General features: G+C 42.6%; 1 protein-coding gene across 7 annotated transcripts in view; it reads right to left on the bottom strand.

The window, feature by feature from the left end:
* NFIB (nuclear factor I B) overlaps positions 1-17,043 on the bottom strand; it is a 630,357-nt gene that overhangs the window by 168,641 nt on the left and 444,673 nt on the right. For all 7 annotated transcript variants that reach the window (XM_085633719.1, XM_085633741.1, XM_085633700.1 and 4 more), the window contains exon 3: positions 14,441-14,494. In XM_085633719.1, the coding sequence (XP_085489845.1) occupies positions 14,441-14,494 (54 nt within the window). The remainder of the gene's footprint in view (positions 1-14,440; positions 14,495-17,043) is intronic.

Here is a 17,043-nt window from a genome sequence, read left to right on the forward strand (position 1 = left end):
ATTGTATTAGAAGAGCATATTCCTTAAAAGACAAAGTGCTTGCTGCACCATGGACCTTGGAATTGTTGTTTGGAATAGGACTGTGTGGATAGTTTTTCCCATTGGTAAAATCATATGAAGTTGACAAATCTGAAAATTCAATGTGTCAGACTTCGTATTTATTGGGATAGGGAATCTACTGAACTTTCATTAACAAGAATATAGCCATGCTCTTTAATACGCGGCCCTCTCACCCTTGAGTGACTGGTACCCGCATTACTGTGTCATTTCACTGTCCTTCCCTTGCACCACCCAAAGGGGACAATCACTTGCTGGACGCATGCAAGACTTCCTGCACCTCAGACCACCAGGACTGGATTGAGCAAGATAAGACCACGGACATTTCAAAGTGGAGTTCAACTATCTGAGGATCACCATTCCTGATGGGAGGAGAATGTATGTGATAACTTGGACAACAACTCCAGGAAGCATCTTGGTTGAACGAGCTGGCTTCATGCACACTTAGAGGGTTTGGCCTGTATATCTCCTGTGGCCTTCTGGCCTAGGCAGAGGCCCATCCTGAACTGACCCCAGATCACTCTTCTGTGTCAAGCATAAAGGGGACCTGTCCGTGCTTTGGTGAACATTGGTGGAGCTCAGGGTTTCATACTCATTAGTTCCCGAGGAGATCATGTGCCTCCTCATGGATTGCTGTATTCCTTCTCTATAATAGATGCCCTTTGTGGTAAATTGGCTCCAGTGTTGTGATTCTTAACTTCAGTGGAGCGAATAATGGCTATACGCTATTAGCAGTCTTGACCACTTGATCCTGTGGTGGAAGGTGTTGTCTGAGGTAGACTGCCCAGAGGAGCCGAGGAGTGTTTCAGAATACTATGAACTGTGAAGTTTATGGATTTTGGATCACAATGTATTTTTAGCAGAAGATTTTTTAAAACAAAAGGTTTCTGTGGAGAAAAATTGTCCAGAAGAAATATAATTTTTTCCTTCAACACATACTTTTCAAGATATTTAGCCCTACCTTTATCCTCCCTTTTATCAAGCAGTCACCTGTGGTTTCTCGATGTTTCATTATAATGTCCATCCACAGCAACATACTGGAATGTTTATGATGGAGTACTGACCTTTACCACAGTTCTACCTTCCACATTTAGTTGGGTATTGTCAGATTGCGTTATTCCATCCAAGACACATCTGTGGTTTTACTCAATCAGGATAAAGTCAAGGTGACTTTCAGGATTCATTCAGCTAGCATTACATTTAAGTTGCTCTGTTGAAGCCTATCACAATTGCTTCAGTTATCCAGTGGTTAACTTGTTTATATTTGATGTGTCCAGTAGTGGATCACAAGGTGACTAATGTGTATCCTATGCACAACGTGTTGCTGCTTATAACTTTTAATATACAGTCACTTATCACTTGCACTATGAATGAGCACTTGTTATGCCCTCCCACTGAAGTTGAGACTAGAAGGCGCAGTCTATTTTCTGGAAAAAGCTCAAAATCTGGCTCTTCAGGCGTGTATAAGGAATCAGTGTGGCAGACAGCAGACTGGTGGTTCATCTTTGGTAGCCTAGTGCTAACCATGTGCTTTATAAAACTGCTAACATAACATAACAAATGTGACTGTCCAAGTGCTTCTGTTTGTGATCTGGAAAGGCCACATCTTTCTTGAGAGGGTCAGCTAAAGAAAGAGGGAAGTTAGCATAGCCTTATAGCCCGCTGCCGAGGTTTATACCAGTTGTTAAAGGCCTTGAACCAGAGTGGCTCGGGCCTATAACGAGCTTAACAACCTGTATAGCCAAAGGCAGAAGGGCTATTAGAGCATTCCACCCACTAAGGGTAGAATGTTATGAATTAAAAGGCGAGAAACAGAAAGACAAACATTGGAATGTTGGAGCTCTGGGCTTATATCAGCCATTATAAGCCCAGAGTTACTCCATTGTCTTCAATGGAGCTCTCAACATTTCAATGTTCTAATTTGACTTATAACACCTTTTGATGACACCCATTTCTTACACCGGGGAAGTGCACGATAGCTGTAAAAATGTTATGTAGCCCAAAGTTAGAAAAAAAAAAAAAAGAAAAGATAAATGTGAACATAATACTTTGCTTTGTATCAAGAGATAACTCCTTTATCAGAATACCTTCCTCCAGCCGGAGAACCACATCAAGGAGCCTACAGGGTGCCAAAGCATTTCTCTGCAGGTGAAAAAGCATAAACCAGCCTATTGCTTGGTACTCGTCTATTATTGTGCAGAGAGCGTCGCAAGTGATACGGTTCTTTTGATTTTATACATTTTTCATTGATTATCAGGTAGTGTCACTAGATGGCAGTAGAGAGGAGAACCATTGAGAAGTTAATGTAACTAAAACATATAGGACCCAAATCTTCAAAGGATTGGAGTGGGTGGAGTCCACTGGAAGTGCTATGCTACCCATTCTGTAAGGGGCAGGGGAGCAGTTATGTCAGGCTACTGCCTCACTCCTGCCATGTGACCATGGTGGTAGAGGATGCACTACTAAGAGTAAATTGCATCCCAAATCAGCTCTGTTAAATGAGAGAGCAAGCACAGATGATGGATTCCGACCACACGCAAACCAGACAATGCCTGGGAGTGGAGGATGGAGGACTCCAACAGGAAAAAACCCACGTCAAAACTGTATGCCTCCACGGGGCAGGCGCAACGAGGAGAAGTATGTTTATTTCTCCTCGTTTTATCCTCTTTCTATGTGTGCTGCATTATGCAGCACACATAGAAAGGGGAAAACACTTCCATGGATTGTTTCTGTGCAGGAAGGTGTCCCTTCCTGCACAAAAACAATCCAGCCAACAACGCAGACACCCATGCGCCATGGTGCACGAGTGCATCCGTTGGTACGAGGCACCGTATTGTGCGGCGGCACCGGCTGAAAGGACAGGAATGCACTGTATCTCGTAAATACGGTGCATTCCTGCCCTTTTAATTTGGCGTAGGACAGCGCAGCAAAAAGACTTACGGTGCTGCCCTATGCCAATTTTCTTCGTAAATGATTCCCCTAAATGTCCCACAAAGGCTTGTGAGACTCAACCAATCCAAGACCCTAAATCCTGATTGCAACATCATACAGCCGGCTCCCGGCTAGCTGTTTTAGTATAGATTTTAACTCCTTGGTTTTGTGGACAACTTTACCTAGATTAGTTGCACTGCTACCAATTTCAATGGAAAATAGCTATGATTTGTGGTCGGGCATGGTATATAACGATTATTTTTCCTGCCTTATGCTGCCAGACACTGCTGGCAACATGCCAGAGAAACAAACACTGACAGAAACTCACCATTTGTACACATTCGTCATCAGCAGAGACACAGAGGAAAGGGGGGGTGGGGGGGTGGCTGGCACCTGAAGGAATTTTGAGGTTTGTGCAATGAACCCATGTCTGTCATTTGATTTTGTGAAATGCCTCAGACACAGCAACGTTGGTCTTCGAGAAAGCAAAGTCAAAGCTCTGTATCAATCAAGCTTTTGTGTGTGTGTTAAAGTTCAATATTGCACAATGTGTTAATGTAGGAGAGAAGTCAGTTATAGAACACCACAGTAGATCTCATCTATGCCATTCCACTCCTTCCACTGCACGGGGGAATCACGCCTACTGCAAACAACAGATTAATGATTTTATAGAAAGGCAGGAAAAAAGAAGAGCGCAGACAAAAGAGAAGCAAAAATTGCACTATACTGTGAGAATAATACATTGGGAGATAGGCAGGTTGTTCTGGTGACTTAACCAGGAGATCGAAACTTGTCTCATGTGCATGCCACACTGTGCGTCTGTGTGGGAACCACCTTTTGTGTGAGAGATTATCATCTACAGTTTGGGCGTGCCTTTTCAACGTTAATATTCTATTCCATGCGTAATGCAAATACCGTTCAGCTCAGAGGAGAAATTTCAATGTGGCCTTGGAATGAAAGGACATTGATGATGACGAAGCAGTCGTGGGCTAGACCAGGGTTCTCCAAAGTAGGTCTTGGAGGGCTGCATCCCTGCCAGATTTTAAGATAACTACATTTATCTAAATGGGGATATGCTAAAAATCTGGTATGAACCCTGGGCTAGACTGAGACCTCAGAGCATTGCAGGTTCGATGTCAGGTTCATGTACTCTGTCAAAGCAGGTCAGAATCACAGGTCTAGTGCAAAATTTAGTCTACATAAAAAGTGACAGCCGCCCTGCCTAACTCCCTTTCAGTTTGGAATCACTGTGTACAAGACTTTGTGAGGAATGTATGTTTTCATCCCGCAGTCTTTATCCCCGCAGGAAATCACAACGCGGTCGTTACAACGACCGCGTTGTGATTCCGCATACCATTACTCCGCAAGTCGGAACAACGACTTGCGGAGGGGGGGCGCTGGATGTTGGAATAGTATAATTTACTATTACAACTCCAGTCTGTGCGGACAATAGGGAAGGTGTTGGATTTTAAATCCAACACCTCCCCCCCCATCCGCAAGTCGTTGTTCCGACTTGCGGAGTAATGGTATGTGGAATCACAACGCGGTTGTTGTAATGACCGCGTTGTGATTCCCTGCGGGGAAAAAGATTTGTGGTAAACGTTGTTTTCCCTTTGTGAGTAACCCAAATTCTAATAGCCTGACTTCCTCCCTACAGTAATTTCAGTCTTTCGCAATAGACGGTATGCGGTATAGACAGAGATATTGTGCTTCAGAATATAGCTTTTTTAGATCCTTGCAGTCTTTCATGAGTCCCTCTTTTATGTTCATGGACGTGCCACAGCTACCAATGGTTTATTTTAGGAGATTTTTTATTCCTAAAATGTCAGGCTGTTCCTTACATGTCAAAATCTGGTAAAAATGGATGTACTCTTTTCTGGGCTGGCAGGGGCAATTCGGTACATACTTGTATTACAACCTTTCGGTATTGCTCGCAAGATACAAATTAAAATTATAGGCCAAGTCAATAAAGAAATCCACTTTAATGAGCAGAAGAGCAGTGTGGCCGCAAAAGATAGATGGAATAAACCAGCTGGAAACACAATGAAACAAGATTTCAATTACATATGAAAAATAGTTGCTGCTTTTAATGAAAGAAATGTAACAAAATATTAAAATTCCACCAGAAGCAAAACTTGGAGGTTAATATATAATTAGCAAAGCTTTTTAAAACACACCCCAGCTGTCAAACGCTCTGCTGAGTATCAATCGCTGCTTTAAAAATGAAAAAAAAAAATTGCATTGATAGTGAATACACTGTAGAATCCCATTGCTAATGGTGATAAATGTAGAGACTTTTTGTATCCGATATATGAACTTGGTCACATAAATAGCTTCTAAAAGTATTTCTACTCTATGGCCAGTGCTTAATTTGAGCCAGTGGTTTCCGGTGCTCAGCACTGGCACTTAATTATCAACACCGGTGCTTGTGACAGTCTGCCACAAGGTGGCACAGTCTCGCTAATTTGGAGATGACAACAACAGTTAATTATTAATTTAATGTACATTAAAAATGGCTCTCACCTGCAACCCAAGCCATTCTTTGGGTGCCTGGAGTAGTCTGAATTGCCACACTTGTGTGTGATGGTTAGTAGTTATGTTGATACTATCATTGGCAGCATGGCAGGGGCCATGTGTGGTGCAAGCTGCAGTGGCCTCTTGACGCCAGCCCTGGCACTTATTTTTTTGCAAACTAAGCACTGACTATGGCTGACAACAAATCTACAGCTACACGACAAAAACACATTCATTCTTTTAAGTGAGTGGTTAAACGGGCTTTATTTATAAGTCTGGAAGAATGGAGCAAAAATGCTAGTTTTCTTCCTGTTTCCACTTCCAAAACCAGACCCAATGGACATGATAAAAATAAAAAGAACACAGTTAAAGCAAACAGCTTCCTGTGAAACGTGTAGTTTTATCACACACATCCTAAACAGTCAGGAAGTGAGACGTGAAAGTAAACGTTTGTGGGTCAAAGTACGGCTGAGATTGAAACCCTTTCAACGCCTTCCGGTATCAGGAAAGGCCCTTTCCCCGCCAATCTTTTCACCAAGCTAAGCCCCATCAAGTACTTTACACTGTAAGTAAACGGTGCATGAACATTCAAACTTCCATATGCATGTTGACCTCTGAACCTTAAAACTAAATGCTTCCTCTCCTGACTCCATAGGTCATTTGTTTTTTAGAACCTCCACATGGAGTGATGGGACCTGCCGAAGTGATTCTCACGCCCTTTAGGGCACGGATTTAAAAAACACAAAACGCGTATCCCCCTCCCCCGAGACCCACAATGGAAATATTGGTCTTCCTGTACACTTTTCATATTCCTGTCTTGTCACAAAGTATGACTGTGGCTTAAATGAGGTGAAAATTAATGGGCCTCTCTTCTAAACTTGCTTCATGTGAGGATCATACTATGAATGAGGTTAGGCAAAGATATTTAAGACATTTTGTAAAAGTCTGTTTTTCTCCATTTTAAGTAGCGATATACATTTTCTCATTTAGCATTCAGCACAATCGCCTTTGTAGGGATGAAAGAAGTCAAAAGTACATAAAAGAATATTGAAAAGATGATGGCCTTGAAAAAGTGAAGGGAGGCAAGAAATGGGACTAGTGAGAAAGGGTAGGGTCAGAACCCCTTTCAAAGGATACAGGGCAGGCAGGGTTTATTGGGTCCCATTGTGGTGATTGGGCCTTTTACTCCTGCTGTGGTGGGGCCCAACCTACTGTGAGCTCTGTGCAACTAGACCAAGTACTACCCATAAGCACTTGACTCTCAGTGGTAGCGTGGGTCGAGCAGTCCAAGGCTTTCGAAGGGGAGATAGAGTGACAGTGTAGGTGTAAACACTCAACTCAATCCCATTAAATCAGGTCCAGCCCAATACTGAGGCAGTGTCCACAATGTAACAGCCCCCTCCTACTCTCTGGCATATGTTCGCGTGGTTTCAGTGCTGTGATTAAAGTGCTGCAGACTGGTGTCAGGCAGAGTACCTTTGGCAACGTGGGAACATTCTCAAGCAGTGGAGAACCCCTTCGGTAGGAATTGGCAGTCTGGCAGAAAGACAGGAACCTCCTGATCCTGCAGAATCTTCCTAAGCGTCCAGGTCTAGTGGTCAACTGCATGTAAGTAGCTCCTGGACTCCATGGGCTTAATAGTGCGCATACAGAGTCACAGTCAGCGCCCCCGGAGTCGAGCAGACCCCCCTCTCCTTGCAGGTGGTGGGAGAGGGGGATCCCCACAAGTTCACTTGGTTCCTTGGGTGACGTTCCGACAAAGCACTTGGGCGACATTCTCGTCACCCAACGACAACGGCCCTCAATTGATGCTATTGGGCTATAACCCTAACGATGACCCTTTGAAATTTGTGGTATGGGTGTCACTCTTTGAAGTGCCTACTCCTCAGTTCTCTTCTTTGTCCAGGGGTAGTCTGCTCCAGCAGGGGTGGCACAGAGATGAGGAACCCACAAACCAGAGCAAGGATGCAGCTAAAGGGTTACACCTGGGTGTCAGTCTCCGGCGACATATGCTGCACAAAGGTTCAAAGGATTAATCCTCCCATCTTTTATAATTCTGTGTTGCTTTAGTGTGTATTTTATCAGTCTAACCATCTACCATATTCAGTGTGCTCTGGCCTCCCTGCCCAGCACCCTTCCTGAATCATAAGATGCTGATGATGTGCACATGGGATGCACTGCTCCCCTCTCTGTGTAGCTCTCCTCCCAACCTCAGGAATTTCATCAATCCACATCTCTTATTCATTCTAGGCCCTGAGCGTCCCAAAATCGAACTCCTAGGCCTCCACAAGCACACATACATACAAGCATTTACCAAACACATGAACATGTTCAGACTTCACAGCACTCCATTCTTCCTAGGCAGGACAAGCGAGTTGCAAATACAGTCCAGAACTTTAACAAATGGGCCGGTAGGCTACAGCCCTATGCCATGGGAAACAGCCCGGCCATTCTGTTGTTAACCAATCAGATATCCGGTCACAACTGCACTTGTATTCTGCAACTCTGGGTGGGGGCAGTAATTCAACCCATTCCGAGGGAAATGCTTTTGGTCAACCAAGTTAGGCCTAGGTCACGGCATGCATGAACGATCTGTGCATGTCGTGTGACCAATTTTGTAAGCAGGGTTCCAGATCCACAGCTGGTGAGAGAGGAGAAATGTGGCTGGAGAAAATAACATCCATAACTCACGGGTGAATGATCGGTTCACCATCATGCTGCGTATGTGTTATTAGTTCTATTATAACTCGTTCTAATTTCCTCCTATTTTCAGTAACTAGACTAGTTGTATCACTGTTAGAAGTGTATGACTTGATTAATTTCTCTATCACACTTTTCTTTTATTTTTTTTGCCTCCTGATCTTTGATTTTCCTGATTAAAGACGAGGAGAAACCGGATCCTGGGAAAAGAGGCAAATTTTTAAATGCACACAATACGTGTAACAAGTGGCAAATAAAAAATACAAAGAATTACAAAACGCTGCCAGATATTTCAATTCAGTAAATAGGATGGGAAAATACAAACATGGTTTAAAAATGAATCACAAGAAGCAGAGTGGGGCCATGAATAAAGATGGCATTCAACTAATAGCTCTTTGTTGCATCTTGATCATTCACACAAAATAATGGAATGTCGACAATATTCGAATGCACTATATCTCCAAAGTCCTGCTTCATCCGCGGGAACTTCAAATTGGAGCAAACCTCGATACTATGGGCTGAAACTGGCCTGATTGTGACGGCCTCCTCACCACGAGCCTGGCCTCTGGCCGGACAGAAAGGGGCATTCAGCCCGGAACATGGGGGGGGAGCATCATTAACCGGAGAGACTGAGCTTAGGCCTCCACTTTCACTCAGCCTGGGTGAGAGGGGCGCTGGTGCTGCTCTGCCTCCCGGTCAACCACAATGAGCTACCCCTGTGAGCTCCATGAAGCTAGTCTGCATTCGCATGGAATTAGGAACCAAACAGGTCTATTGGTAGGTGGTTCTGCACGCTGACACCGAAGACTGTTCGTGACTTCGATAAGGCCTTCTCAGTAACGGTACTACAAAATGTTTTGCCAGCCATCTTGGATTGGGACCGTCGCTGAGTGCTACTGGCATGGAAGTTCCACTTTTTGTTTATTTTCACTAGTGGGAGCCTCCCCAATGGAATGAAAACCACTTTACTGCACCAGTTAAGACCGTGACGTGCATGGCCTGTCCCAGGTTAAAATCAACAAGTGGTCTTTCCTGCCAGACAATACTGTAAACTGCAATCCTCAATCAGGACTGTACGAAACAACCTCTCAATCACTTTACATTGAGTGTGGAGGAAGACAGACATCATACCACAACGCACAAACTATTGTACCAAGAATTGTAATTGCTTTCTTCGTGACCTCTACAGTAACAAATCTCCAAGATCGTATCTAATGCCTGGCCACAAAGCATCTCACCAGCTGCTTTTTTCTGAAGCCTTGTCCAATAAGGCTAAAGACACAAGTGGTGCCTCTTCAATTATGGTTGTCCCTAGCATTGTCCTAGACTCTCTCCTCTCGGAGTTGCAAGCAATTAAACTATCAATGTGAGCAGCTGAACAAGCCACACTGGAAACCAACAAGGATGTTAAGTATATTTGCTCGGACATCACTAGCTTCCAGAAGATCTTTGACAGCAGCACTAAGCAGCTTGATGAGAATGATAGAAATCTGCTAGCCGTCATGAACTGTATTCAGGAAATGTGAAGCCTGCTTAAGAAAATAGCGGACCTGGAAGATCACAGCAGGTGCTTGAAAATTCGAAATTTTGGTGTCCCAGAAAAAGAAGAGGGAGCAAATGCATTATCCTTCTTGAACAGGTTCATCTCGACATGCTAGGATTACATTGATGTCCGCTTCACGCCTCGAGTACCGGAGCGCCCATTAGCGTGCAGTCCTATGCTCAGACCAAATCTAACTCACCTAGAACCACCACAGCTTATTCAACATCAGCACAGGCAGACAAGGCAATCTTTTATATATGGCAAAAAACATGACCCCTTTCAGAAAGATTAACCAAAATTGTTCATTGCAGCTGATTTTTCCAATGAAAATAATTTACTATGGAAGAAGTGTTTGGTGTCAAGACCAGTACTGAAACAGAGGAACATTAGGTTGAACTTGTTAACTCTGCCATAATGTGGTAACAACTGACAGCCAGACCTGAATACTATGAACCGAGTACTCTTGATCAATCCCTGGATTTCTTGGATGATGATGATGAAATAGAGGAAACCTTGCCCGCACGCCTGCATACTGAGGCACATACTTCTGTTCTGACGGACAAGCCCTGGGAAAAGGAGAGTTCGACAGAGACCAACCAGCATCCCACATCGAAGAGCTGCACATTTCAGTGTGGATGCTCAGAGGGGCCTCCTCTGATTAACAGATACAAACCCAGATCTTCACTGAAATCAGCAGACTGCAAATCTTTGGAGGGTCTAGCCTCAAGTATTTATCCAGGAAGATGCCACCAATAGTGCAATATAGAAACATACAATTATTAAAAAGAAATCCATAGTACAGGAATGAGGAATGAAGCAGACACTGGGTGTAAAGATGTAAAGATAGCTGCTGAGCGTTGATTGTTCTATCAGCAGTCTGCAAAATTTATTTCTGTTTTAAATTTTTGCGTTCGGATTTTGTATTTCTGTTTTGCTCATTGTTCTTTTGTGAATTGTAGGAACCATACTGCACTCCCGAGCTTCATCAAAGAGCAAGGGTTAAACAAGAACCTAGCACATACCTGTAATTCTCCCAGACCTACAAACATAACGCCATGTCCATTCAATCGGAACACTTCAACAACTGGTGTGTGAATGTCAATAGCCTCTTCAAACTTTGTCAAAAGGAAAAAAGTGCTATTGTACCTAGCGCTGAAATATCCAGACATTGTTCTGCTGCAATAGCCTCCTCTTTATTACTTGGAGAAACAAAAAAGGGATCTGGAGGTTGAAGTGGTATCCTACTCCACTGTTCCAGTCCTGAGCTGTACTCTATTTGCTTTGAAGTCGGAGCTGCTTACTATAACAAGCATTTACAATGCAATAGGTCTTGCAAGTAAGAGTTTTTGAGCTATTGGTATTGTAAATGGCAATGCCTTTTATAAAAAATTAAAACGCATTCTCATTTACAATATCAAAAGCAACAGCTATTGCATTGCAGAGTGCGGTGTCTGTGAAGCGGTGCTACGCTCATTACTAAAGTTAATAAAAAAATAATGAAACCGAGCGTGTTGTCCCCGAAGCGGGCGCCGAGCTCAGTATTAAAATAAAAAACATTAAAAAATAAACAGAGCGTGGTGTCCCTGAAGCAGGTGCCGTGCTCAACATGCAAATACAACAAAATATAGCAGCCGCCATTGTCCCCATCAGTGTTAGTAAGATAAATAGCGCTCACTCACTAGATAAAGCAGTACATGTAATGAGCCAAGTAAGCAGTCCAGTCGTTACGGGTGGTAACAAATGGCGACAAGGTGGTAACAAGGAGGGACTAACAAGCCTCATAATGAATCGGAAGCCAGCATTTACCAAGGACAATGACACAAGCCAATGAAAAATATGGGAGAGTGGGCGGGGCTTCCACAGCATACTCTATTACAGCATGCCTCGCAGAGCGAGCAGCGCATGTGCGCTGCCGCTAGGCTCGACCTAAAAAGAAAAGAGCAGCCATCCTTTCGACAAAAGACTAGTGATGCATGTTGTTAAGGCGCACAGAGATGCGAAAGAAAGATATGTATTCATAAAGCTTTTGGTATAAAAATATCACCGATCACTTGCTCCGTATATGCCCCCATCCGCATAAAGAGACTTCTTAGATCATTTGTTGAATTCGGATCTTTGGGACAGGTGTTTGGGGAAGGATTGGAATTTGATCCTGGACCAAGCACTTGGGGTCTTCTCACCAAGTCCTATGGGCAGCTGCTAAAGCCTGTTTTCCATGACGAAGGACTTAGCAGTTAAGCAAAGGAGGAAAACAGAAAATACAACGACCGCCGAACGACCTGTTGCCTTTGCAACCCAGGCAGAATAACAAATACGTCTGAACCACGCATTACATTTACTACACAAGTTGTTACAACTACATGCGTTAAGTCAAGTGGCGTTGGACTTTAAAGTCTAATGCTTTCCCTACTGTTACGGTGACTGAAGTTGGAAAATTGAATTTTTCTATTCCAAAGTCAAGCACCACCCTAAGGCAAGTCGTTGTAACGACTTACGTTGTAAATGGAATGTGTGGCTCAGACGCATTTGTTATTCTGTCTGCATTGTTAAATAATGCGTTGAAAATTAATGCGTGGTTGTGTCATACAACCCACAAAGGAGACTGAAAAGCAACAAGTGATTCTGAACGAGAAGGTACAATCTTGTATGAAACATCCAGAACTACACCAATTTCTGAAAGCCTTCAGACCTTGACACAAGCTAAATATTCTATGAACTCTGTTTGATTCTCTGACAAGACTTCAGATCAAACACTATAAATAAGTAGAGAAAGTGAGCCGCCTACTAATGCTGCAGCTGTAACAGTTAGACACAACCTTCACGATCCCAGTGCTGAAAACATCATGGGGCATACCATAACACATCCTAAGGCGATATCTGAATAATTCATTGTCTTTTTTTCTGAAATTGTATGGAATTTCAAATTACCAAGCCATGAAATCTCAGCTTACTGGGACAGTTCCTGGGGATAAATGCCTTACACATCAAATTTTACAAGATTACAGTGACCACAGTGGTGCCATTATTATGTAAGGTAATCAATTATGTGATTGGTAAAGTGGGCCTGTGTGTTGAACAGAGCCACTGGATCATTGATTCCCAAACATGCCAAGGACCCCCTGCACTGTCTCCGCTACAGGTCTATTTCTTTCATACATACAGACATTAAAACGCTGGCCACAATTCTAGCAATGAGACTGCAGAAAGTGCCTTCCCTGTTTTTTTAAAGGCACCAAATGGGCCTTGTCAGAGGTCGAACCTCCAGGCATCTTTTTTCCAGTTTGTCTTGATAAAAAATAAATTAGTTTAAAAACGAGGAGATGCGCCTGACTGCTGTCAGTGCAAAAAGCTCCCCCGTTAGACAACCCTTTCATTGTTTCCCCCTGGACAATGAAATATTTGGGTATATGTCTGAGTCTGAACTTAAAGACTAGATCCAGGAAAATGTTGTGAATCTAGTGGGAAAAAAACAATCAAAGACTTTGCCAAAAGGGAAAAGTTACAAATATCTCTGTAGGGCAGAGTCCAAACAATAAAAATGGTAGTGTCGCCTGGGTTTAATTATGACCATTTTTCAGCTAAGCAAACGTGAACAATTTAAAACAGGATCAACAAGGAAGTGAAAGCCTACCAGTGGGCAATATTCCACCGAAACTCAAGATGGCACAAACATATGCATCAACAGGATCAGAAGGACCATGTCTACCTCACATTGCCTCCTATTATGGTACACATCAAACACACCCCCCCCCGAGCTTTCACCAGAACTAGGTCTTTATTGAGTGGTGACTAAACAACCGGTTCACTACAGAGAACCCATCCTGTTACCCAAGAACCACACCTTCGCAGAGACAAGCAGAATTTGAGACCAAAGTCACTGAAAGTGGGCAGCTCCTCTATGCAACATCCTCAATCTGGCACAAAGCAGCAATCAAATAGGAAACCACCATATCCACTGGCCTGAATGGTCGTGCAAACGACTGGCGACCATAGACAAGCTACTACAGAATGGTGCCTTTAAATCATTTGAACAACTGAAAGGATAGTTTGGCAGCCATCAGAACCACCTATGGCAGGAACTGCAACGGAAACACTGGCTCTGAAGGACCAGGAGTCCAAAGCCTCCTGACAACCCAGAATTACTGATTCACAGATACCTGAAACAGTTGAGTTATCTCAATGAAGTGGCATCCGGAATCTACAATGTTCTGATTGAAGATTTGTTCTCCGCCTCTTTCATGACTGTACTTGATAGACCCGTTACTTGGGTACTTCGTATATTTTTTGCTTTATCACTCTATATTTTATTTTCATAATTCATCCAGAAAAGTTCTCTATATTGCATACTTTAGACCTGATACTGTCAACAAACAATGTTAGATAATTGTGGAATTGTAGAAGTTATGTGGGATGATGGCCGTGATCACTTGTACCTTTTTGAACCTCAAGTAAAGATGAAAAAATTAAATCACTAAGGATGTCGAAAAATCTACATTTCAACCTAGGATTTTTTTTAGGTAAACGAATGGTGAGGATCCGTCTGACATAAAACCTAATTTGGGAGGATGCCTTGGAAGCAGAAAGGGGATAAATGTGCATTTGCTTATGTACTCTGGTAGCATACCTTATACAGCTCAGCAAAAGGGATACAGTGCTAGTTAAATACAAACATATTTTGAGAGAAAGTGCCCTTACCTGGCAGATTCTTGGCAGGATCGTTGTGGCTTGGACTTTCTGACTGTCCAGATTCTGGGAAGAGACAGAAGAACTAGTAAATATCTCATGCAGAGCAGTTCTATAACATTAAAAAACGACAACATGCAAGGGTACAAATATGTTCGTTTTTTTGCTATAGCCATCCGGTACCAGTGTAAGAATCATATGTTGATAGTGAAACACGTGTCACATTTCACAGAGGGATAACATAAAGACCTGCTGTAGAAGTAAACAAGTTAAGTAAAATACAAATGATAGGGTCTACTTGTACAAAATGAATGGTGTGGTGGCATACAGCATTCACATTGAAATTTTATTTCAAGTATTTAGTATGAAAATTACATTTTTAGTCACCCATGACTACAAAACCTATGAGCAAAATGTGAATTAGCCACACTAGCGTTTACACCACTGCTGACTTTATGTTATATGGCTTAGGATATACATTACGTTCAATGCAGAATTTGGCCCTGTCTGCACCAAGTCTAATGGTGCCATAGTTAGCTAGAACGTGTGTTTAGGTGTGTGTGTGAGCATGTTTGAACATGAGTGTGCATACATGCCTGTGAATATGTGTGAGCGACGAATAGTAAACATGCAATATGTGTGACTTGGCACCTGGCAGGTACAGTGTGAGGCAGAGGTTGTAAGATACTTCATGTTCATGTGCTACATTTACAACTGTTCTAAGACTTGGACTCAAGACTGGCAATGATAAACCTCCACTGCTTCCAGCGCGTTCTGGCTCATAGTCTATGTATGATGAACAGCCTTCATGAAACTGCACACAATGTAAAATATTGCAGGTGAGACATGATGAACATGACAAGGAAGCTCATATCCATCTGCTCGCGCACGTTACAACCCAAAGCTGGATATTTGCTGGACAGTGGCTTTAGGAAACAAAAAAGGTCCTATGAAACAGTGATGTCACAAGAATGTCAAGGGCCCTATTTAATTTGGTACTAAAAGACTGCCACTGCCCTACAAGCACATGGCACCTCAGACCACTGTATTTATGGCACTAATGATGGCTGGGCCCCTGGCTACTAAATTCTAACTGGGATTGAATGCCACACCCATTAGTCAAAGCTTAGGGAATAGGCATCTTAGCTTGCATGCTGAGTCCCAGGACCATGATCAAAGGTCTGAGTGAAGCAAGTCAACAAGCCACTAGGCCAAGAGTAGGCCGTACATATTTGCACCCAATCATTGAATTGCTGGAATCCAACACAGGCTGCTGCTGGAGTGCATAGAGAGAGGGAAAACGACTGACGAAAACACCCAGTCACATACACAACACATTCTGCACTAGTCATTGGCAGTCACGAAGAAACAATTTACGTTTCTCACACTCAACCTGGCTGATGTAGATCACTGCAGTAGGCAGTTCATTCTACTTCTTATTCCGAACCAAACAAATGTATCTCCCCAAGTGCATTGTGGAGGACATTGAATGTGATATCCAATATGGCATTGCCCATGAAGTGATCAATGTTCCCCGTTCAACACCCGTGCTAGAGACTGCCACTTCTCAAGGAGTAAACCCTTTGATCTTCGTGTGTTAGACTTCCGAAGTTGACATAAAGATTCACAATTACTAAAAAAGATAACGCTTATGATCATGGGAGATACAAATTGCTTAGGCATATATGCCCTGGTTATCACAAAACATTACATTTCAGACAGAAGTGAAATTTAAATTCAAATTAGAAATTATTGTAATTGATATGTGTGGGCATGCGTCATACATACTCAAAGTTAATACATGGAAGTGTAAATGACCCTGATCAAAATTTCCAAGTTGCAAAAACGACATTCAAAAGCAGTCACATGTACTTCTAATACTCCTTCCATCTTTTATTCTGCGTTTCTCATCCTCTTCTCTCTTTCAAACACATGTATTCATATACTTTTGTGGACTAGGTAGATAAAAAGCTAGCGCTTTGAGTATAAGAAGCAAGGGTCTTTGTAGGACAGTTTACCAGAAAGGTTTATAGAACTGATAGCTGAACTGACTTGATATCTTTATACATTATAGAAATATTCTGCTATTTTTGGAAATGTTTTTCATAATTGCATTATGCTTTAAAAAAAAGTAAATGAATCACCAAAGGCACGCTAATCGTCCAGTCTCTCATATAGCATCAATATTTCTCAAAATAAGTAAAAACAAGCATTGGTAAAGCCAGTAGATCTTCCTTTCATTTTGATTCCTGACTAAGGGTCTTATTTTTTTTATTCTGTCCCTGTGACGAACAGAAAAAAAGACATTACACTGTCCACCCTAATTTGGGTGGACAGTGTAATTTGCTTTCTCCAATGGCCTTATCTCAATTGTGCCAATGGAGGATGCTTTCGATCAACCAAGGCAGCAGGGGCTTTTTTCTCAAATGAGGCAGACAGACCGAGGATTTGGTGGACAGGGTACTCTGTTGCATTTACATTAGAGTTCCATGTACACCAAACTGTAAATCAGGCCCTACATTTTTTTTATTTTTAAATGACGGCTGCAGTGAAAAACAAAACAAAAAAATGATTGCTTTGGATATACAATGTATCCACGAGATAAAGAATTGAAT

This window comes from Triturus cristatus, chromosome 2_1 (assembly GCF_964204655.1).
Source record: "Triturus cristatus chromosome 2_1, aTriCri1.1, whole genome shotgun sequence".
Classification (NCBI taxonomy): Eukaryota; Metazoa; Chordata; class Amphibia; order Caudata; family Salamandridae; genus Triturus; species Triturus cristatus.